The sequence below is a fragment of the Lacerta agilis genome, chromosome 13, assembly GCF_009819535.1.
Source record: "Lacerta agilis isolate rLacAgi1 chromosome 13, rLacAgi1.pri, whole genome shotgun sequence".
In the NCBI taxonomy this organism is placed as follows: domain Eukaryota; kingdom Metazoa; phylum Chordata; class Lepidosauria; order Squamata; family Lacertidae; genus Lacerta; species Lacerta agilis.
In genome coordinates this window covers 45,480,592-45,504,961 of record NC_046324.1, presented here as the reverse complement: position 1 = coordinate 45,504,961, position 24,370 = coordinate 45,480,592, and the positions used below count along the sequence as shown (strand labels likewise).

Here is a 24,370-nt window from a genome sequence, read left to right as displayed (position 1 = left end):
TTGGTCCTGTTGGCCAGGGATGATGGGAGTTACAGCCCACCAACAGCTGGAGACCCAAGTTGGAGAAACACTAGCATAAGGCCACACCACACATTTTTTGCCAATTGATTTTTTTTAATTGAGTTTCGTTTTAAAAAATCAAATTAACAACAGATTAATTCAAATTTAAAACAAAATTAAAAGTTGACTTCCCACCCCCCCTTCAAGATGTTTCTTTTCTCTCCGTCCTTGGCTGCTCCTTTCCCCTAATTTCTGTTCCACTACTCAAAATAATCTAACATTTTGTGATTAATTTCCCATCTTTTCTCAGTTTTCATGGGCTGTGCATGTTTCAATTCCTGCTTAGACTTTTGTTGAACTAAAGCGTTTCCCCAGTTATTCAAGTAGAGTTATTCTTCCTTTATCTATCCACATCATAATGTTAAATCATATTTCTTCCATTGCATCTTATTCATCTTGCCTTTATGATTTCACAATGCTCTAATAAGCAATGGCAAATGTATTCTCTTCCTTTACCCTAGCGTTCTATTCAGACTCCACACTCCTCCCAAATATCTGGGAAGTCTCCTGATCCTCCTTGCTATGCAGTTCCCTTTAAACAAAACAGTCCTTGACGATATCCATTTCCCCATGCCACACATTGAAAACACGACGATACCACTTTAAACAGTCATGGCTTCCTCCCAAGGAACCCTGGGAGCTGTAGTATGTCGAGGGTGCCGAGAGTTGCCAGGAGGGTCGTGCAGCCCCTCACAGTGCTACAGTTCCCACAGTTCCCTGTGAAGAGGGATTGATTCTTAAACCACTCTGACCAGCTTGGCCAATGGTCAGGGGTGCTACAAACTGAAGTCCAAAAAACATATGGATGGAACCATGTTGGTATGAGGCCCAGTATTGGAGTACTGGAGGCCTAGAGCTCAGCTGGAAGACCAACATCCATTCCAGCATCCCACATCCCACAGATGTGATCAGGAAGCCCCAAAGCAGGGCATTAAATCGACTGAAATCTCCCTGGGATGGACAAAAGAGGAGGGCAATTGCCTTAAGAACGCAGCAAGAGCACTTGTGGATCACAGTGGGCAAGCAGATGCCCGAGTGCGCAGCCCACAAAAAGGGACCTGTAAGGGGCAGGTCTGGATCGGAAGCGTGGGGAATAAAATCGCAGGAAGATCAGATCCTCAGGGCCGGATTTAGGTTTGATGAGACCCTAAGCTATTGAAGGTAATGGGGCCCTTTATATGTCCAGCTGTCCTTTGTCAACAACAAATTGTTGCTGTTTTTGGTGTTGAATACATGCTATATGTTAATTTATTATGGACCTAATAGGTATCTAAAGCCATTTGCACATGCAGAATGTAGGCACCCTAAATATAGAAATGAGCAAAATATAGAAATTTTAGGGAGCAGGCTAGCAGGCGGGGCCCATTACTAACATGATAGGAGCCTACACAACACAAAACACTTTTTAATTTTTTATTTATTTATTTCGAACACAAAACACTGTTGCTGTATGCAGGTTTTATTTTATTTGGTTTTTTTATCTTATATTTTGGAAATGTACATTCAGGTTCTTTTCCTTTCATTTCCCCCCCCCCCCACCCAAGAGAGCGGGGCCCTAAACTACAGGTATAGCTTGCTTAGTTTATAAGTAAATCCGGCACTGTAGATCCTAACAGAAGAGGAGGGGGAATATTCGCCCCCCCTCCTTTGATTCCAGCGTCTCCAGAAGCAGGCAGACACAGAAGCTGCGCAGTTGAGAGAGGAGCTACCCAGCTTTGAGATAGCAACTAGGCAACAAGAAGGGAGGGAGCAGCTGGGTGATACATCAATCGAGGGGGGACCCCCTCCCTCCCCCTGAACTCGGAGGTCTGAGTGTGTCAGAGAACAAAGGAGAAGAGGGGGGGAGGAGTCAGAGTGAACAACTACTATGCTTGCAGAGAGTTGTGTGTCTGTGCTTGCAACCTGACACTGTAATAAAAGGACTATAAATCTACTGAATGCTCGTTAATTCTTATGGGAGAGCTACCAGAAGGGAGAGGGGAACTCCCGCAATTGACAGGACCTGAGTGGTCTCTCTCTCCACCTGTGAGTCCCAGGATTCACTATGCAGTATCTGAATGGGGCATCTAGGATTTCTTGACAAGGAATGGGCAGGTTTAAAGTGCTCTTAAATACTGCATATGCCGCTAGGATTTTAATAGCCAAAAAATTGGGAAAGAGGCTTAATCCCCAGAAAAATCGACTGCCAAGCGAAGATGATAGAATACGTAGAACTTGCGAAAATGGCTGGGAGAATAAAGAGGAAACTCAAAACAGGCAGTCGGTAAAGACTGGACAATATTCCAAGAGCATCTCAAAAAGTACTGTGATAATGCAAATCTCCCGACAGATTTAGATTGAATCTTGCATTACAAGGAAACTATAAAAGCAAAAAATTCTCTTGATAAGTAATGGAAAAAATAGGGAAAGTGCGTATCGATTAATAAGGTGTAAAGAGTACAATGAGGTGAATCGGAAATCAAAGTATGTGTAATGTTAGTTGATATGTGGGTAAAAATAAAAAATAAAAAATTCATTCCAGTAGCACCTTAGAGACCAACTAAGTTTGTTCTTGGTATGAGCTTTCGTGTGCATGCACACTTCTTCAGATACACTTCTTCAAGAAGTGTGCATGCACACAAAAGTTCATACCAAGAACAAATTTAGTTGGTCTCTAAGGTGCTACTGGAAGGATTTTTTTATTTTGTTTTGACTATGGCAGACCAACACGGCTACCTACCTGTAACTGATATGTGTGTAGTTAGTGCCTATGGTTTGTTTATGGTGTTTTCTGTTTTGTTTATGTTTTATGTAAATTGTTTTGTAATACAGAACTTTTTAAACAAACACAAACAAACAAAAAATACTGCATATGCCAAGCATGAAAGGACAGATATGCAAAGGCCTTTAAATCTCTCCCCCAATAACAGTGTTACGATCTTTAGCTTCTACCTGCTGGTCGATGCCAACTGCGTCCAGTCCGTCATACATGATGTTCACCCAGCCGTCTTTGGAGGAGAGGACGAACAAGGACATTAGGGCCTGCGGAAGGAAAGGAGACAAACCCTCTGTTCATGAAACCAGTTCTCCTTTGGCTCCTCACCTTTTAGCAATAGCTCAGGCATTTCCTAAGAGTCAAAACAGCTGGTCATAATAACTGTAGAAGTAATAAAGACACCATCCACAGAAAGGAGATGCAACTTGGAAATCAACATAAAGGCTGTGTTCGTGGTCGTCCATTTCTTCATTATTTAACAGATATTCCAGAGTAACTAGCAAGGAAATAACTCGGTCCTGCAATCACATTTCACACGTATTACATACAAAACTCTCTTTCTCTCTCTCTCCTTTTTGCATAATTTATTAAGAAATTATTTGTAACTGTCTTGTGTTTTGACCTCTATGAAGTGGAAGATTGCTATTTTTAAAAAAAAATGAACACGAGCACTGAATTAATTGTATTGAAGTATGTTTTGGACCCAGGTGGCGCTGTGGGTTAAACCACAGAGTCTAGGGCTTGCTGATCAGAAGGTTGGCAGTTTGAATCCCTGTGACGGGGTGAGCTCCCGTTGCTCAGTCCCAGCTCCTGCCCACCTCGCAGTTTGAAACACGTCAAAGTGCAAGTAGATAAATAGGGACCGCTCCAGCGGGAAGGTAAACGGCGTTTCCGTGCACTGCTCTTGTTCACCAGAAGCGGCTTTGTCATGCTGGCCACATGACCCAGAAGCTGTCTGCGGACAAACGCTGGCTCCCTCGGCCTATAGAGCGAGATGAGCGCCGCAACCCCAGAGTCGGACACGACTGGACCTAACGGTCAGGGGCCCCTTTACCTTTTATGTTTTGGAATAATTCATTGTTTCTATGAAAATACTCTGAAGGATAATCCATGTTCTGAAAGTGTAAGATCAGATGATGGGAATAGATTTCCACATAATTATTTTCACATTGTTTTTCTAAAGGGTAAGTTTCTAGTTCATAGGTAAAGGTAAAGGACCCCTGACCGTTTAGTCGTGGACGACTCTGGGGTTGCGGTGCTCATCTCACTTTACTGGCTGAGGGAGCCGACATTTGTCTGCAGACAGTTTTTCCGGGTCATGTGGCCAGCATGACTAAGCCACTTCTGGCGAAACCAGAGCACTGCATGGAAATGCCATTTACCTTTCCACCGGAGCGGTACCTATTCATCTACTTGCACTGGCTTTCAAACTGCTAGGTTGGCAGGAGCAGGGACCGAGCAACGGGAGCACACCCCGTCGTGGGGATTTGAACCTCTGACCTTCTGATCGGCAAGCCCTAGGCTCAGTGGTTTAGACCACAGCGCCACCCACGCCCCTTTTTTCTAGTTCATAAAAAAGTGCAAAAGACGACTGCTCACAGCAAGAAGAAAATGGAATATAATGTTTAATGCTGATTTGTCTCCACTATTGATACGGTACTAAACTAAGTGGATACTCAGGGCTGAAGTGTATAAAGGGTTAACATCTGAATGTAGAAAACTGGCTTGTTCTAGAAAACAGATACTTGTTCTCCCTCATCCAGTATTGCCCACTGTGGCTGAAAGCAGCTCTCCAAGTTTTCAGACAGCAAGAATGTCCCCCCTACAACCATTTTCTGCTATCCTTCTTCGAAAGGAAGTGCTGGGGATTGATCCTGGCACCTTTAAAGCACAAAGCAGCCACAAGGTGAGTTGGCTGCTGAGGTCCCTGATGGCCTGAGACGATAGTGACGGAGAGAGTCAAGGACGCAGGCTGAGAGATTAGAGCAGTGGTTCTCCAAGGGTGTGGCAGGACAGGATCGCAAGAGTGGAGGGAATAACAGAATCATAGAACTGCAGAGTTGGAAGGGACTCTGAGGGTCATCTAGTCCAACCCCCGGCAATGCAGGAATTCTTCTTACAGCCAATCAAGGGCAATCAAAGAAACACTTAAGCATTTCAGTATAGTGTAGTATAATATCTAAATAATTTGTTTTAGATATACAGCCAGAAACAATATTCACACCTCTCTTCAAGAACATTGGCTATTCTACAGTTCTCCATGACATCTTGTCATGAACGGGGATTTTCAACTCGGACGAATATGGAAAATCAGAAAAGAGAAAGTCTTCTTGGGGTTGAGGAGGAGATGAGAGTTTGTCTGTCTCATATAAATATGACCACCCATTGTGAGAAGAGGTTGCTGGACTAGATGGGCCATTGGCCAGATTCTGCAGGCTATTCTTAGGTTCTTCGTTGCTGCTGCTTTCAGTCTGCAAAGGACGCGTAATCAGTTCTGTCCTACCCCCTTTGAATTGCATTTCCTTTGCCTTGAAACGAATCGGGCAGAACAACATTGGAATTAAAAGCTTGCCGCAGCGGACAGCAAGACGAATGAAAACATACTTTGGGGCAGAAGACAAACTGCAGCAGAATTGAAACAGTGCTGCGTGCGATGGGATGGAAAGGGGCACCTTAAATTCACAGGCTGAACGCTGGGAGGTCAACAGTAGGTGGAGCCATAGCCAATGAGAGGAGCAGCCATAGCCCATCACAGGCAGAGCAAACTAATTCTACCTTCCTCCCTGCTGAGGAAATACTGAGACTAAGGAGGAAGAGGAAGCTGACAGCCAGATTGTCACTTCCTGGAATGCTTGAAAGAAAGGAATATGTTTTGTTATTGCTGTGTTTCCTGGGTTCCTTGGGGAGGAAGGGTGGGATCAAATTAAAACTGTCTTTAAAAAAAACATTCTAAGGTCAAGACACACCTAACATGTTAAGTAAGCAACAAGTGGTTCATAGAATCATAGAATCATAGAGTTGGAAGAGACCACAAGGGCCATCCAGTCCAACCCCCTGCCAAGCAGGAAACAAAAGGTGGTTTGACAGCACTTTTGGTGTGTTGGCAACACATGCTTGGGTGGCGGGGATGGAATGGTTCCAAAGGTTTCTGCCATCGGGGTGAAAAAGCAAGTGGTGGTAGGCACCTATAGGCTAGTGCCAGTGATGTCCTCAATCACACATCACCAGGACCGTTTTCCTTTTATTTATTTATTTTTAAAAAAGAAGTGTCCTGAAATTATTTATTCTCTCCCATGCAGTGTAAGACAGTGTATATTCACGGCAATGCATATATGGCACTTTAAATATATACAGGTTGGGGGACCTTGAAGCATAATGAGAAAGAATAAGACTCTCCCTAGTGGTGCAGCAATAAAACCGCTAGCACATTTGCAAAGCTAAGCAGGGTCCGGTCTGGTTTCAAATTGGATGGGGGACCGCGTGTTGAGATTCCTGCATTGGTGTCCCTTCTAACTCTACATTTCTACTATGATGAGTATTGAGAGTCAGCACTGTGTTTGGCTAACAAGATGTGTACAGGCGGAAGGCGAAGCTCAGTTTGCATGGTGGTAAGAGCATGGTCTTCTCTCTTCTCCTTACCTGCCCCAAGTTGTCGAAGTTGTACTTCCGCCGGACCCACCTGTAGTGGGCGTTTCTGCAGTCGGTCTTGGTGGAGATGTTTCGGATGTCCAACCCCTCACAATGGTAGAATTTGCCTTTAAACAGCTGGGTTGAGGAAACAAAAACCAGGGAGAGAGAGAACATGAGCCTTGCTTTATATTTTTTATGAATGTGCAGGTTATAAATTCATAAGAAATCGAGAGAAGTGTTGGTACACACACACACACACACACACACACACACACACAAAATTCACAATATATTGCCAGGTCAAAAATTATGAAACTGTTATGATATGAAATAATAATAATAAAAATTCCTTCCAGTAGCACCTTAGAGACCAACTAAGTTTGTTCTTGGTATGAGCTTTTGTGTGCATGCACACTTCTTCAGAATAAACTTAGTTGGTCTCTAAGGTGCTACTGGAAGGATTTTTTTATTTTTTATTTTGTTTCGACTACGGCAGACCAACACGGCTACCTACCTGTAACTGTTATGATATGGACTTCAAACCAGTTTTGGACAATATATCAATATATCACCCAGCCTTAGATCAGGTATATAAATATCTTAAAGAAAAGTTTTTCAGTTTCTCTCCATTTCTCATGTTTCCATTCAAGTTCAGATCTCCACATTTTTTGTGTTACCCCTGCCCCAATTTTAGTGCACATTTTTCTGAAAGTATATATATTTTTTGCATGCAATCTGCCTAATAAACACATTTTTAAAATTTGCAAACATTTCCCCCTAACATCATGCATTTCTGGATGCCGTTTTCACTAGTACATGCATCTGCATGCAGATGTGCGCACACTCTTGGGCTGGAGACCAACATTGCAAAATTCAGAGGCGCGCACGCTTCGAAGGACAGCCACACGTTGGTTCAACAGTTGTTGCAGGAAGTGAAAATAGATTAAGTTTGCATTTAAATCTGAATTTCTCCCACACCCCTAGCTCTAGATGACTTAAGTTACTGGGGCAAGCTGGCTGCTGGAGTGGAAGGGAGCTAGGAAGTATTTGCTAGGGGTTTTACTGAGCCAGTGAGAGAGGGAAAACTATTACCTGCACTCCTAAGATGCCGAAGATGATGAAGAAGGCACAGCAGATGAGCACGATGTTGCCGATAGGCCTGAGAGAGGATATCAGTGTCTCCACGACAAGCTTCAGTCCCGGCGCCCTGCTGATGACTCTGGCAAGAAGATCACCAACGTCAAATTTAGACAAGTTCATGGAGGTTAAAGCTACTAATGACTAGGGGACATGAAGGTCATGTTCTTCCTCCAATGTCCGAGGCAACCAATGAAGCTGAATGTCAGGACAGACAAAAGAAAGGACTTCTTCAATGCAGGACGCAGTTAAACTGTGGAACTCACTGCCCTGCACCTTACCCTGAGATCATCTTCTGAGGCCCTCCTTTGTGTGCCATCTCCTCGAGAGGTCCAGAGTGTGGCAACACGAGAACAGGGCCTTCTCTGCAGTGGCTCCCCGTCTGTGGAATGCTCTCCCCAGGGAAGTTCACCTGGCGCCTTCATTATATACCTTTAGGTGCCAGGCAAAAACATTCCTTTTTAACCAGGCCTTTGGTTCATCTGTTTGACATCCTATACCCTTTTAAAATGTTTTTTTTTTTTGGGGGGGGGGAGGTTATTGGATTATTGTTTTTATTTTGATTTTATACCCTGTGATCTCTTTTGTGAACCGCCCCGAGACCTCCGGGTTATAGGGCGGTGTATAAATTCAGTAAATGAAACGATTCTTCAGCGGAAGCCGTGGCCATGGCATGGCACTGCTTCGAAAGTATAGTGTCACCAGGACAAGGAAAAGAACAGTCCTGTCTTGATGTGGAACCGCAGACCCAAGCAGAGAGCGGACCAGAATTCCCCAAGCAGGTGATCTCCCTCCCTCCCTCCCTCCCTCCCTCCCTCCCTCCCCAGGCTTATGGCTCAACAGTTAACTGAAACGCACATTTCCTTTTGCTCCACTTCAGACCCTGGAAGTGTCACCTGACTTCAGCTCTTGCCAAGATGCTAAATTGCTGCTTGGTGGGATCGAGTTCCTGAAGCGTTCCCCGCTGCGGTTCAAATGCAAATCCTGCTCAGAGCCAATGCGACTCCTCGCCTGCTATCTCCGCCCCAACCCCCTCGCACGCACTGCTCCATGGCTGACACGCCACATGCTGGGGTCATGCCCGCCCCTCCTGGAACAACTGCGAGGTTCTGCAATTTGACATGCCATTTAGATGACGGGGCCGCCGGCCCGATACGCGCGGATCTGAGGGAAATGCAAGCGAGGAGAAGGCGTTTATCGTCCGAGGCTGATAATTTCTCAGCGCTCCAAACAAGTCCAACCTTTCTGCTTGCGCAGGAAGGTTAATTGTATGGGGAGGGTTGGGTGGAGGGGAGCCTGATTCAGGTTTCTCTGCAGGAACATGCGTGCCTCGAGCCGCAAAGAAAAGCATTTGCTCAGATCTCTGTGGTGGGCAGGATTGCATTGCACAGTTAAAGCTAGTGTGCTGGCTGCTCTCTTTCCTTGAGAATCTAACCTCAAGGTTAGATTACTGCAATGCATTATACATAGGGCTGCCCCTGAAGAGGGTTCGGAAACTTCAGCTTAGGCATGACAGGTGTGGGTTTTTTTTTAATTTTTATGATGCCAGATCCTTCCTTGATGGTCATGTTACACCACACTAAGTGTAATGCACATATCCCAAGATTGGTCTCCCCATTTTCTTCTTATTGAAAGGCACTCTTGGCATGGGGCTGCAAACTCCATCTGCAAGCCTCCATGTTCAGAGGCAGTCTACCACACAAAAAACAGTTGCTAGGGATCATGTCTCGAGAGCAGGCTTCCTGGATGTTCACTTAGATGAGCTTCTGGACCATCCAGGATAACTCTTCTCATTTTCTTAAATTTGCTCGCAATGTCTAATCTTATCCTTGGGGCAATGCTTGAGATCGAAACGATCCCTTTGACACACTGATTCCCCCCTTCTCCCCGCCATGAGAGGGAAATCAGGTAGCCCTAACGGGTGCTTCTGCAGAAGGGAAAGAAAAATACCGTAAGGGTCTTAAAGTACGCAGCAGCCGAAGTACGCGAAGGATCCCCAAGATCTTAGCCCCGCCTGCCGACGCCATGGAAACGATGATGTCGATGATAGACACGAAGACGAGGATTCCGTCCAGGACATTCCAGCTGCTCTGGAGATAGGTGTTTTCCCCGGAGAAAAAGCCAAGGGCCACGACCTGAAGGCAGAGAGGATGGTTGGGGAGGCTTAAGAAGCCGAAACAATAGCTTGGCTGATTGGTACATCGGAAGCTTTCTGATACTGACTCCTTTCGGGCAAATGGGTCACTGCCCTAACATCCTCAGTCTAACCTCAACCAGACCTTGCATGCCTACCTTCTCCCTTCCAACCCATCCAGGTGACAGCAGCAGGCCAGCAGTAAATCACCCTGTGCACGTTGGAGAAAGCTCTTCATTAGCAAGAACGGGATCTGTGCAGACCTGGAGGAGTGTCAGATCTAATGAGCACAGCAGCTCATCCCTGGTAGGTCTTGAAACATGGATCTGTTGCCAAGACTGAAACTCCCTGCCTCCCCACAGCCATCTAAGTTCCCTCCTCTCCAGGGTTTCCCCCCAAGCAATCAGAGACTGCGCCCGTGTGAAGCCAATCCTCTCCTCTGCCCTTTTCATGCCTCTTCTGGTTCTGGGAGACAAGCAGGGAGGGGAGATTGTTGCAGCAGGAGGGGGAGACACCTGTAACTCTTCACCAGCCAAACTCATCTCTTGGACTCCCTCCTCTCCTGCTTCTGCCTCTGCTTCTGGACTTCTCTCTGCCATAGATTTCCCATGCTCACTGAGCGCTGTTACCTTCCGACATCTCGTCTTCCCTTTCTGAACACTTATTGTCTTCCCACCACCAATCCCCAGTGGTAGACTAAGATGTTAAGATTCCTTCCTTAAGAACTGATAACACTTTACAGAGGAAAACTGAGTATAATTTGAGGAGGAAGGAATAGAGAGGGCTTTCTTTCTTTCTTAGCTTCAGCCTTATACAGGGCAGGAAGACATTCAGCACAATATACACAGGGGAAACTCCCTCAGGTCCACATAGCCAATCGGACCATGTGTTACCTCAGCAAAGGTCATGTCATTATGTTTGGTTGCTAAGCAACAGCAGCACCCCTCTTTTTTCAAAAAAATGTAACATAATGGGCATTACTAACAAAGGTAATAGATTTTGGGACCATGCCACTTCAGACTGTAGGGGGCTCATATTTCTGAATTCCCCCCTCGTGCATCAGCATCACTCTCACCTGACTGGAGTAGCTCAGTTGGTAGAGCATGAGACTCTTAATTTCATGTTGTGAGTTCGAGGCCCACGTTGGGCAAAATATTCCTCCATTGCAGAGGGTTGGACTAGATGACCATTGTGGTCCCCTCCAACTCTACAATTCTATGATCCTTTGTGCTAGATTATGCCCTGCAGGGAGGGATATTTTTACCTCTTTACCATAAGGCAGCATATTTACCAGAAATATGAAATCTCTCTTCTTCATAAACTAAAGTGGTACACATCACAATTCTACCATCTCGGTCAACCATCCCATTCTGCATAATGGGTAGATTGCCTTTCACTGTACATGCATATAGTGGAAATAAGACCAGGACTAAGCTCTGATGGCTTCTTTTCTGCATTCCTCCTGGTTCAGCTTTACCTTGACCATCATCTCGGCGACAAAGATGGCAGTGAAAATGTAGTTGGAGACGCTCAAGAATATTCGCTCCTGTAAAATAATAATAATAATAATAATAATAATAATAATAATAATAATAATGGAGGGAGGGAGAAAAGGTATGAGCGAGTGGGCAGACTGCTCAATCCAAAATGCCATGTTGTTACATTTGGGGCAGATATATATACAGTGGTACCTCAGGTTACATACGCTTCAGGTTACATACGCTCCAGGTAAAGAACTCCACTAACCCAGAAATAACGCTTCAGGTTAAGAACTTTACCTCAGGATGAGAACAGAAATCGTGCTCTGGCGGCGCAGCGGCAGTGGGAGGCCCCATTAGCTAAAGTGGTGCTTCAGGTTAAGAACAGTTTCAGGTTAAGAACGGACCTCCGGAACGAATTAAGTACGTAACCAGAAGTACCACAGTACAGTGGTACCTCGGTTCTCGAACATAATCTGTTCCAGAAGACCGTTCGACTTCCAAAACGTTCAAAAACCAAGGCGCAAAGGGCTGGATGCAAGTTCAATGGAGAAAATAGAAAAACACCCAGTGGAAGCCATTCGACTTCTGAGGCGCATTCGAAAATGGAAACATTTACTTCAGGGTTTTGGGCGTTTGGGTTCTGAAATGTTCAGCTTTCGCGATGCTCGAAAACCGAGTACCAGTGTGTGTGTATATCACTTGATTGTAGAAAAAAACCTCAAAGTGGTTTACAAAGAAGACAAAACAATAACGTTATTGATAAGAGCAATGAACAACACTAACTTAAGACTTTCAAAAAGGTAAAACAACAGTAGACTGAAAACAGATTGAAACTTGAATCGGCATTCTAAACTTTTTTTGGGGTGAGGGGAATGAAGTTTCATTGAGTTCGGTTGAGCTTCCTTTGTTTTAGGAAATTCTGCATAGGACTGAAGCTTTAGCCTACTTAAAAAACAAAACAAACTTTGCATAATGTAGTCACAGGGAAGGACAAATACATAGCTTATTTAAGGATTGTTTTTAAATCCTGCTTTTCAGCTTAAAAAAAAAAGCCCTTACAAATCAATGCAAACAAAACATTTTTTTTGCTGAGTCCAGGCTTACAAAAGGCATGATGTGAAAGGGGAAAAAATGGATGGGGAGAGAGAGGAGGGCAGCCTGAACAATTCCTTCAGCAGCGGCATAACACAGCTGCTACATTCTTCCTCCGTGAGTGGTCGAGCTGCCACATTTTATGCTAGCTGCAGCTTCCAGACCAACCTAAAGGGCAGCCCTGCAAAGAACACATTGCAGAAGTCTAGGTATCAGAGCACAGGCCTGCTTCCCAGTCCTTGAACTATGCCTCTTGATTGGGCAGACAGAGGATGGAGAGACACATGTGTGGATGAGTGTGGGGAGAAGCCTGGCTTTTGAGAGGCTGGAATGTAGCCTATGGTAAAGGTAAATAAAGGTAAAGGGACCCCAGACCGTTAGGTCCAGTCGCAGACGACTCTGGGGTTGCGGTGCTCATCGAGGGAGCTGGTGTACAGCTTCCGGGTCATGTGGCCAGCATGACTAAACTGCTTCTGGCGAACCAGAGCAACGCACGGAAATGCCGTTTACCTTCCCGCCGGAGCGGTACCTATTTATCTACTTGCACTTTGACTTGCTTTCAAACTGCTAGGTTGGCAGGAGCTGGGACCGAGCAACGGGAGCTTACCCCGTTGCGGAGATTCGAACCGCCGACCTTCTGATCGGCAAGCCCCAGGCTCGGTGGTTTAGACCACAGCGCCACCCGCGTCTATGTAGCCTATGCTACAGATAATAATTAGCCACACCCTCTTTCCCCTACTGCCCACTCCCCCTTTTGCATCTATCCCAACCCACTTCTGGCATGGCCTCAGAAGGCTTCCTATGAGGGAGGGCACCCCCCTGGGCTGACAAAGCTTCACTCATATTTTCCAGGGATATCCCTGATTTAGAGAATCCGTCCCGGTTTCTGATTTGATCCCTGAATGTCCCGCTTTTCCTTTGGATGACCCTATTTTCATTGGAGAAATGTTGGAGGGTATGGAGTTATCTGACTCCCAAGCTGTCTGAAGGCAATCTTGTATAGCGAAGTTGTTGGGTTTTTTAATATAAAAAATAATGTTTTATTATGTTTTTCTATATGTTGGAAGCTGCCCAGAGTGTCTGGGACAACCCAGTAAGATGTGTGGGATATAAATAGTAAAATTATCATTATGGAATGGGACGTCCCTATTTTCATAAGAGAAATGTCGGAGGGTATGCAGGGGTGGGCAGGGAACTTGGTGCTCATATGTTGTTGGGCTCCAACTCCCATCATTCCCAGCCAGCATGACCCAATGGTCAGGGATGATGGGATTTGTAGTCTTGGACAGCCACACACCCCTTCTCCCTGCTTCCTCCTTGCGCTTAAAGTTTGCAGGCTGCAAAGCAAGTGGTTCTTAGCATCTGATCTCCCAGCGATTGGGGGCACTTCCTGGAGCTCACCGTGCTGTTGGGGTCGATATCCGGCCTCTCCAATGCGATGGTGATGCAGTTGAGGAAGATGAAGACGAGAACGATGTGGTCAAACATCTTGTGCGCGATGACCTTCTGGCAGTTGGCCCGAAGCCTTGAAGATGAGAGCACAACTGCTTACCGCTCTTGTTGCTCTTAGCAGCTGATGCTGCCCCTGAAATCCCACCACTGGCTCCCGGATCTTGCCCCCCAAAAGGCCTCGCAGCCCCATCATTTCTCTGTGCTTGTTTGTCTCAATGCACCCTTGCCCATGACCCTCGTTCCACCACTCAGAATCTATGCTTTCCTTCCTCGCTGCCCCTTATAACCCACCCTGTCATGTCCTACAGATCTCCTAATCCCTTCAGAGACATTCTCCCTTGCTGCCCCTATGTCTGGAACTGAGCCCCTATAGGGCTGTCCACTCTTCTGTTTGTCCTGCACAGGGCCGTGCAAAGCTGGTAATAGCCCCAGGCTGGGTGGGAAGTGTAGGCTCCACTTTAATAATCTTTACCAAAGGGTGCCCCTTGGCCTCTAACAGCGAGACACAGAGTAGGCACATGCCAACGCTAAACTATGGAACTCCCTCCCACAAGAAGTAGGGATGCCCACCAATTCTGATGGCTTTTTTAAAGCTGTGTAAAACTAGCGGCTGTCAGGGAAACACCTGAGTCCTAAGCGGCAAGATTTCTAAACATTGCCATTTCCCTTGGAAATTTTGTGACTGCTTCCTGATTCCCCCCTCTCTCCTTTGATGATTTTTATGTATTTTACATACTGTAGCCTAAACGGCCTCGGCCCAGTATATCTGAAGGAGTGTCTTCACTCCCATCGTTCAGCCCGGACACTGAGGTCCAGCTCCGAGGGCCTTCTGGCGGTTCCCTCCCTGAGAGAAGCGAAGTTACAGGGAACCAGGCAGAGGGCCTTCTCGGTGGTGGCGCCCGCCCTGTGGAACGCCCTCCCATCACAGGTCAAGGAAATAAACAACTATCTGACTTTTAGAAGACATCTGGAGGCAGCCCTGTTTAGGGAAGTTTTTAATGTTTGATGTTTAATTGCTTTTTATTTTTATAATTATAATTATTATTCTGTTGGGAGCCACCCAGAATGGCTGGGGAAACCCAGCCAGATGGGCAGGGTATTTATAAGTAAGTAAGTAAGTAAGTAAGTAAGTAAGTAAGTAAGTAAGTAAATATTACTCTCTGGATGTTGAAGTCTAAATAAATCACATACCCCGTTTCTACTAATGTGGCCATTTTGCTTCGATAACCTACGGTCGCCTTTCGTCCCCTCCCCCCGCCTTTTAATGAACTTACGTATTTTTATATTATGTACCTTTTATATTGGGTTAGCCATTGGTAGTTATACTCAGAGCAGGTTCGATGAAATTAACGAAGGTGACTAACTTAGGTCCGCCAATTTCGATGAACTTAATGGGGATCGTGTCTGATTACTGTCGGTTGACTGTAAATAAGTTATATTTGGATTTGGAGCTAGGGGAGGAGGAGGAGGAGATTCTCCCATCCCTGCCGAGGCGCTCTTACCGATTCTGAGGTGAAAACAAATAGAGTGACCAGTCCTCATGAGTCTTGCACCATTCTGGCTTGTAAGGCTGCAGGGCCTTATGAATCCTGTAGCAGTAACTCTGGATGAAAGAACAAGACTTTTATTACCATCGTTCCTTTAAGCGGCCTGGAGCTCTTTGGAGGAAAGGCAGGATAGAAATGAAATGAGAAAATAAGGCATTCCCCCAACCTTTCACATTTGACGCCCACTTTCTTGAGCGATGGGTGCCAGCTGTCAGCCGAGCTGGGCATTGGCTGAGGGCCCCAGGGGCTCAGAAAGACCCCTTCATTTACCTGATCCGGTTGAACAGCCCATCTCCATCCCTCCTGCCTGGCCCCCACATGGCTATTTTGGTGGGGGGTCCTGAATATATGAAAACCAGGCTATGGATCTATGAAGTCTACAGATCTATAATGTCTATATCAGGGTGGTCCAACTCTTCATACCAAGTGGGCTGCGACACTACTTTGACATGGAAGTAAAGGTAAAGGTCAGCATGACTAAACCGCTTATGTCGCAATGGGGCACCGTGACGGAAGCCAGAGCGCACAGAAATGCCGTTTGCCTTCCCACCGTAACGGTACCCATTTATCTATTTGCACTGGTGCGCTTTCGAACTGCTAGGTTGGCAGATGCGGGGACAGAACAATGGGAGCTCACCCCGTTGCGAGGATTCGAACCACCAACCTTCTGATTGGCAAACCCAAGTGGTTTAGCCAGGGGTGGCCAACTCCCAAGAGACTGCGATCTACTCACAGAGTTAAAAACTGGCAGTGAGCTTTTTTTAGGAAGGAGGAAGGCCAATTTTGGGGGGGGGGGTTCGGGTCAAAGTTGTTGAGTTTTTTTCAGGGAGGAGGTAAAATGTTGAGCTTTTTTGGGGGGAGCCAATGATCTACCAGTGATCTACTGCAGACGTCCAGTGATCTACCGGTAGATCACAATCTACCTGTTGGACATGCCTGGTTCAGACCAATAGGCTTGGTGGTTTAGACATGGAACCCATGGGCTGCACACTGCCTTGCAACATGGAGGGGGATTGGCAAGGCCGGATCCTGATTAGCTTTGCAAATGTGGTCGCAGTTTTATTGCTGCACCATTGGGGGGTATGAATGAAATAAGCCGGCCATTCTCACCCCCCCCAGATGTTGTTGGACTACAACTCCCATCATCCCTAGCTGGCAGGACCAGTGGTCAAGGATGGTGGGATTTGTAGTCCAGCAACCTTTGGGGATCCCAGGTTGAGAAAAGCTGCGGGATGTAAACACAGAGCATCCAAACACAACATTGCTAGAGTGGACATGAAGGTAACTCAGTCCTCCAGGCATAACTTCCTACTACCTGGACTGAGTTAACTTCCTCTCTGACCAGAAGTAGGTGTGGTCTTACCTGGGAACAAGATCCCAGGTTCATTCACCATTTTCTCTTCATCTGTTCAAGATGCAACAAGATGTTCTCCTGGCTCTCAGCCAAGGGAACAAAGGAAGCTATTTTTCCCTATGAAAGTAGCAACCACATGTAAGTACTTTTTACTAAGCAAGCCTGCCATTCTGAGAAACGCTGTGTAACTCAGGAATTATGTAAGTAAATTCTTTTTATTCATCTAAGATACATTGTGTCGTGTGCAGTCTTTTAAGAGGGATATGGGGGAATTATACCAGGAATATATATCTCTTATAGAGGCTTTAGCAAGCCTGTGCAAGCGCGTCTGCTGTGTGTGTTTTAAAAGGGAATGAAACTCTGCTAAGTTTGGAGCTTGTTAATTCAAGCTGGGATGAGATATATAATATAATAGATCATCATCCACACTCCTAAACATTCCCACAAAAGCGGCAGTAAGTCAATAATAAAATAGACACCCCCCCCCCCGTGTACATTAAGGGCCACTGGTGAGGAAGGAGGTCCCGCCTTCCGTTCGCCGGTTCCGACTTACGTCCTCCATGTCGTCATCGTAGTCGAGCGTGTCGTCCTTGTGCCCATCTACGTGCAGGTAGAACTCGCTGGGCACGCGGAGCATCTTGCCATTGCAGTCCTGGTACTCGGCGGGCAGCATCGCCACTGGGCTGATGCTCAAGGGGTGGTGGCGCACCCCGGGGACATGGAGGAGCTCGGGCATCTCCAGGGCGCCTCTGCAGTCCAGAGACTCTGCCCGGCGGTGCGAGGGTGGCCGGCTGACAGCGCTGAGCTTGGCATCCTCCGCCTCGTCGTCGGTGCTGCCTTTCCCTTCCCCGGAGAGCAGGGACTCGCGCTCCCCACACTGGCTCTTCTTCTTCAGGCTGGGCGCTCGCCCGAGGCTGTTCCAGCTGGACCGGCGGCTGCCCCAGTTGCTGCTGGTGCCCCAGTTGGCGCAGGGCGAGCTGCGGAGGCTGGACTGAGAGATGGGGGGAGCAGGTCAGAGCTGCCAGGAGAAAGGGCTGGGGCGCCTGGCATCCTCCAGCACCCACCAGTCCCTGCTAGCGTGGACGGCCCCCAGGGATTATGTGCGCCCGGCGATAGATCTGAGGGCCACAGTTTCCCCACCCCTGGCCAGAAGAAGGCAAGCAACCCAGGGCAAGTCAGGGCAGGGGATGCCATCATGGCAAGTAGCCAACGACAGCCTGGCTGTGAGCCATGGACGATAAGGCTATTATCCATGGAGGGAAAGGTTGTTTATGGCCACTAGTCATGATGGCGATGGTCCACCTCTGAAGGCCAGCTTCTGGGCGTGACAACTGGGAAGGGGGCAGTTGTGCTCAGGCTTGCTGCTTGGCTACATCCTTCGGAAACAGGGTGGAAGGAAGAACTTATGAACAGCCTTGCAGGATCAGGCCAGTGGCCCATCTAGTCCAGCATCCTGTTCTCGCAGTGGCCAACCAGATGTCTCTTTTTGGGAAACCTGCAAGCAGGACCTGAGCGCAAGAGCCCTCTCCTCTTCCATGGGTTGCAGCAGCTAGTTTTCAGAGGCATTGCTTGCTCAAACTAAGGAGGCAAACTGATGTCTGTTGCTTGCACAGACATCAGGGTTAGTAGCCATTCATAGATGCGCCCTCCATAAGTCCGGCTTACTAAACCCTACAGTTAGCTGGCTTGCCAATGACAGGATGTCTGTGCTTTTGTGAACGGCTGCAGTTAATGATGCAGTGATGTACTTTTCTGCTTTTCCATCCCCCCTGACTTCCCTGTTCACAACCTCCCCACCTGCTGAGTTCTACAAGGGCAAGAGCATATCGCACCGATCCTAGCCCGACCTCACTGGCTGCCAATGAGCTTCCGGGCCCAATTCAAAGTGCTGGTTTTGACCTATAAAGACTTAAACGACTCAGGACCGACCACAATACCTCAAGGGCCGCCTCTCCCCATATGAACCGACCCACACCCTGCAACCATCCTCTGAGGCCCTTCTTTGTGTGCCTCCTCCATGTGAGGTCCAGAGGATGGCAACGCAAGAACGGGCCTACTCTGTGGTGGCCCCCTGCTGCGGAATGCTCTCCCCAGGGAGTCTCACCTGGCGCCTTTACAATACATCTTTAGGCACCAGGCGAAAACGTTCCTCTTCAACCAGGCCTTTGGCTGACTGATATCCTATAGCCTTTTAAATGTGTCTTTGGGAAAGGGAATACTGTTTTGCTGTTTTGCTTCTAATTATCTCCTTGTGTTTTTAATCCTGTGTTTTATTTCTGTGAACTGCCCTGAGCTGTTACGATGAAGGGGTGGTGGTCTATAAATCTAATAGAAATAAATAAATAAAAATTTTATTTCTACCCCGACCTTCCCGATCCAAAAACCGGGCTCTGGGCGGCCAACAACAGACAATGATTAAAACAACTTTAAAAACCAGCTAAAAAACAGCATAAAAAACAAACATCAATGGGATCCCCAGGGCTAACGGGCCAGGTTAGTCATGCTAGGCCAGTAGGGAGACCAGGGAGGAATTTTAATGTGGGGACCCAGAAGGGTTTCTTCAGAAAAAAGGGAAGGGGGAAAGGAATAGGGGATCAGGCTAGATTGAAGGCCAGGCGGAATAACTCTGTCTTACAGGCCCTGTGGAAGGAGGTGGGTCCCACAGGGCCCTAGTCTTGTTGGACAGAGTATTCCACCAAGTCGGAGCCAACACTGAAAAAGCCCTGGCCCTTGTGGAGGATAATCTGGCTTCTTTTGTGCCTGGGACCCTTAAGCTATTGTTATTTGTGGACCTTAAGGTCCTTTGTGGGGCATACCAGGAAAAAGCAAATGTCACTTAGCGAAGGATCTGAAGTTTTTTCATTGAAGCTTGGATTTGTTTTATTCTGGATTGTTTTATTTGATGTTTTAATGTGTTGTTAACCAGTTTGAGATATTTTCTCTAAAATAGGAATTGGTATAGAAATGAAATGAATAATAATAATAATAATAATAATAATAATAATAATAATAATAATAATAATGCCCACGGGGGGGGGGATGGTGCCTAGACACACTGTTGTGGCCACCATAGCCCAGGTTTAAGGTGCCATTTTGGTGATTAGATTATACTGAGTTTCTAACACTACCCTCCAGGCCTCTGGATCAGGCCCTCAGAACTCCCCTGCCAAGGCCATACCCTTTCATTGGCCCTGTTTTGCACTCTTGAGTGCTTTTGGTTGGCTGGACCCTGCCCTTGAACTTCCATAATCCCTTGTTTGTCTCGATGGAGGATGCAGAGAGGCACGCAGGTGGGTGTGGAAAGACATCCTTGTACTGAGGTACAAGGTGGAAGCCAACAGGTGCAGTCGGCATTGGTTGTAAGTTAGAAGACAGGTAGGGGGGGTGCTGGCAGAGGGCAGTCTGAGCTTGGTTGGGGCAGTGCCCCAATTGCCATAAAGGAGCAGCCTCCACTGGGTAAATTTTACATTCATTGCTCCACCCACTTTTGCCTCTCCCCCCCCCCCCCCGCACCACTTGCATGCAGCCCCTGGACAGCTGCCCAGAAGGGAATTTGACCCCCCTGCGCTGAAAAACGTTCTCCACCATGGGAGTTGCTCTGTTCTGTGTCACCATCCAGCAAACCTCCCTCCATAGGTGAGAAGGACCCCCTTGCCAATCTCTGCGCCCAGGTTGGTGGATAAGAGGAGAGGCGATCCATCAAAAACTGGGGGGTCTCGAGTACTTTGTGTGCCCAATTGCAAAGCAGCCCCCGCCCGCCCTGCTCTGCCCAAATGTCAGCTACCGGCAACACTTGTAAAATACCAAGGACTTTTGGTCGAAGCTCAGTGGGTCGATCGAGGCATTGCTCCCTCTTCTGGAGTCCGCAAAGGGGTAGACGGCGTCCATGTGCGGCGAACATTTTGGGGTGGGCATGGGCGTGGCAGCGGTGTGCATGATGATCGGCGGGGGCATGCTCCCCTTGCCCTCCAGGTGGCCATTGGGGGTGACGGCGAGAGAGTACATCTTCAGCTCTGGAAGATGGAAAAGCTCTTGTCATGGCGATGTGCAATGCTATTCTGACTTATACCTGGATACGTGAAGCACATGGACCGAAAGCAGCACTGAAAACTTTCTCAATTGGATTGCCCCACCCTAAAAGAGAACCACCAAGGATCTAGACATCATGAAGGATCTGACGTTCTTTTCCTCGCAGAGTGCTTTTCTCCAATGACAGCTCATGCCTTCTGCAGCAATCAGGGGCATTCTTAGCCCCTTGGCTGCTGGGGGCGGGAAGCCAAGAGGCACCCCTGGGGGCGGGGCATTGCGGTGCGTGCGTCATGACGTCATGATGCACGCGACGCCCCGCCCCCGGGGGTGCCGGGCGGCGGATTCGGGAGACTCCTGAAGCCTCCGCCCGGCGGCGGCACCCCTTCGTGCCGCGGCTGCTCATGCCTGCGTGAGCAGCCGCTGCACGAAGGGGTGCTGGGAGGCAGATTCGGGAGTCTTTGCGGGCTGCAAAGACTCCTGAATCCGCCGCCCGGGCTCCCTTGGCGGAGCGCAAGTCGGGGCAGGGAGTGGGACGGCCCCTCTCCATGCCCCGGCTCCGCAAGCCAGCCAGCAGCGGAGCTCGGCAAAGAGGCAAGGGGCAGGCCAGCCAGGAGGGGGTGGTACCCCACCTTGCTGGCCCGCCCCTTGCCTCCATGCCGAGCTGCACCGCTGGAAGGGGGGGCTATTTTCGGCGCTGCTGGGGCGGAGCCGCAGGGACAGCCAGCGAGGGGGGGGGTGACACTCCTCCTCGCTGGCCACCCCTGCGGCTCGACCCCAGCAGTGTCGAAAATATCCTAAAAAGGATTTTGAAAAAAAGTTTAAAAGTTTTTTAAAAGCCCAGTGGGCAGGGTTGCCCCCTTGGTGTGTCACCCCCAGCAGGGGCGCTGACTGGGGCCCCCCGCCCCCACCGCCCCCACCGCCTCTCCCCTACGACGCCCCTGCCAGCAATCAATGGCGGAAGCAAACAGGCTCCCATTTCCCAACGGATCTGTGTTTGTAATTTGAATCAGCTGGAGAAAAGAACTCATAATGCCCTGAAATGTCCTTTGTAGGACTTTTAATTTTACATTGCTTTGCCGGCTGCTTGGTTTTGTGATACACAATCACGCTTCCCCTGCACAGTGGAACCTCAGTCGTCGAACGTAATCCATTCCGGAAGACTGTTAGACTTCTGAAACGTTTGGCAACCGAGGCGCAATTGCCGGTCGGCAAAATCCATTGAAAAAAATGGAGAAACGCGCCTTGGAAGCCGTTCGACTTCTGAGACGCGTTTGAAAATGGAAGCATTCACTTCTGGGTTGTTGGCGTTTGAAAGCTGAAATGTTTGACTTCCAAAGTGTTCGACAACTGAGATTCCACTCTATCTCATTTTTTATTTTTTTTAAAAGATTGAATGTTATCATATTTACAGTGGTACCTCTGGTTACGTACTTAATTCGTTCCGGAGGTCTGTTCTTAACCTGAAACTCTTCTTAACCTGAATCACTGCTTTAGCTAATGGGGCCTCCCTCTGCGCCGCCAGAGCACGATTTCTGTTCTTATCCTGAAGCAAAGTTCTTAACCTGAAGCGTTATTTCTGGGTTGGCGGAGTATGTAACCTGAAGCGTATGTAACCTGAAGTATATGTAACCCGAGGTACCACTGTATATTGTTTTTACATATTTATGACCGTGAAAGGTAGAAATCTGGGGTGGGGATTTTCATACAAAGCTGATAGGGAAACCCCCCTGGGGTGTTTGTAAGTTAGAAGGCAAGCAGGTGAGCGAGGGGCTGGCTGGCCAAGGTTGGGCTGGGCAGTACCTCAATCACCCCAATGGACCTGTAGGTGCTCCACCATGGGAATGGCATCCCAGCTTACCAGAAGCACGGAGTTCCTTCAGCTTCTCAAGCTCTTCCTCAAAGTTGATGGATGTCTTGTCCTCATCGGTGTCGGATCTGTTGGCATCACCCTGTTGGAGGGAAAGGTGGGTGGGTGAAGAGAAACCGAATTAATTTGCAGCGCTGAACTCAGCAGTGGTCGGCACCCATAGAGACTGCTAAGATGCAAGGCAGGAGGACAACAGCAGGTGGCGCAAGTGTCCATGAAAGGTCGGAGCCGGAGCCATAGGAGCCATCTCGCGCCAAAGATTGTAGGTGCCCCCAACAAAGGGTTTCAACAGGTCTATTCTTAAAGGTTGAGATAATTTTTCCTACATTTATTATACTTTTCATATGTTTTACTGTATTATTACAACATGTGTAGGTAAGTTTGGACACACCCTACAACACGTGAGCACTATGCCTTTAAGAATTAAGTACCAGTTGATATATAAGTCAGTGACTAGGAACGCTTTCCATCAGTCTTTGCAACAGCTTCGTAACAATAAGATTGTGGGAGCTTGCATAGCCCCTTGTCAACGTATTTTACAAGCTATGGAGCTTGTTTTTGAACTTCAATTTAGGTTTCTACCTTTGGAATGAAGCTTAATTAAAGTCACGGGTTGGAATATTACCGCTCACTATCTGGGAGCGTTCTTTTTGTTTGAAGTTTCTTATCCTCCCCCTGTATTTAACAGCCACTAAGCTGTCTTGAGTTACACAAAATATAATTTCTTCTTTTTTCCCCTTCTGAGGAAACTGACAGATCACAACAGTGAAACGAGATTTTGAGCCGGCAACTCGTCAAGGTTGTTTTGGTAGTTATTTTTGGTAACCGGAGTCATTTGCTAAGTTTGTTAAGTTATTATTTTCCTTTGGGTTAGTTCACAACATTTTTAGTGTTTCTGAGCTATTCTACTTTGTTATTTAAGCACTACTATATATATACATACGCTTATCTCGTGACAGGGATCTTTCACAGTGTCGATTTTTTCTTTTTGTTTCGATATTCCCGTGATTGTCTTTTTTTTTTTTTGCCCAGCTTCTGTTACCAGGCAGTGCCCTGCCAGCAGCCTCCTGACTAGAAAATGTTTCTAAGAATAATCCTCCAACATTGGAAAGGCCAAGAGTGGAAAACGGGAGACAAGAACTCCTGCATCTAGCAAGCCACGAGAAAACCCTGCTCTATAAAGTGCATGAAAATACCAGCTTCCAAGAGATTTGGCGCACATTTTTGGAACTCTCCATGTCACACGATGCCCACAACCAGGAGAACTGGGAGGCTCAACAGAGCCAGTGTATACTGTGAGAGAGCAAGTGTGGTGTAGTGGTTAAGAGTGGTAGACTCATAATCTGGTGAACCGGGTTCGAGTCTCCGCTCCTCCACATGCAGCTGCTGGGTGACCTTGGGCTAGTCACACTTCTCTGAAGTCTCTCAGCCCCACTCACCTCACAGAGTGTTCGTTGTGGGGGAGGAAGGGAAAGGAGAATGTGAGCTGCTTTGAGACTCCTTCGGGTAGTGATAAAGCGGGATATCAAATCCAAACTCCTCCTCCTCTTCTTCTTCTTCTTCTTCTTCTTCTTCTTCTTCTTCTTCTTGGCAGGGATGGAAATGTCTCCATTTTAAGCGTTTTTAATCTGCATCGTGAGCCGAGCCTGGACACTCATTTCTCCTAAACCTTATCAGAGCGGGTGTACAAGGATGCTGTATGACACACCCAGAGGCGTAGCAAGCCCAGGTGGTACCCGGTGTGAAATTTTTTTTTGTCCCCCCCTCGCAACATCGACAGCTTGGGGTAGGCTTGGGAGTCACGGGCGGGCGCTGAATGTCACCCCCTCAGC

At 47.5% G+C, this 24,370-nt stretch overlaps 1 protein-coding gene across 1 annotated transcript in view; it reads right to left on the bottom strand.

Annotated features, from left to right (window-relative positions):
• CACNA1H (calcium voltage-gated channel subunit alpha1 H) overlaps positions 1–24,370 on the bottom strand; it is a 393,556-nt gene that overhangs the window by 37,888 nt on the left and 331,298 nt on the right. The window contains exons 15-24 of the mRNA XM_033166592.1: positions 22,530–22,620; positions 20,447–20,655; positions 17,196–17,633; positions 15,244–15,344; positions 13,691–13,814; positions 11,194–11,262; positions 9,533–9,717; positions 7,538–7,664; positions 6,455–6,580; positions 2,992–3,081 (exon numbers count right to left, since the gene is read on the bottom strand). Of these exons, the coding sequence (XP_033022483.1) occupies positions 2,992–3,081; positions 6,455–6,580; positions 7,538–7,664; positions 9,533–9,717; positions 11,194–11,262; positions 13,691–13,814; positions 15,244–15,344; positions 17,196–17,633; positions 20,447–20,655; positions 22,530–22,620 (1,560 nt within the window). The remainder of the gene's footprint in view (positions 1–2,991; positions 3,082–6,454; positions 6,581–7,537; positions 7,665–9,532; positions 9,718–11,193; positions 11,263–13,690; positions 13,815–15,243; positions 15,345–17,195; positions 17,634–20,446; positions 20,656–22,529; positions 22,621–24,370) is intronic.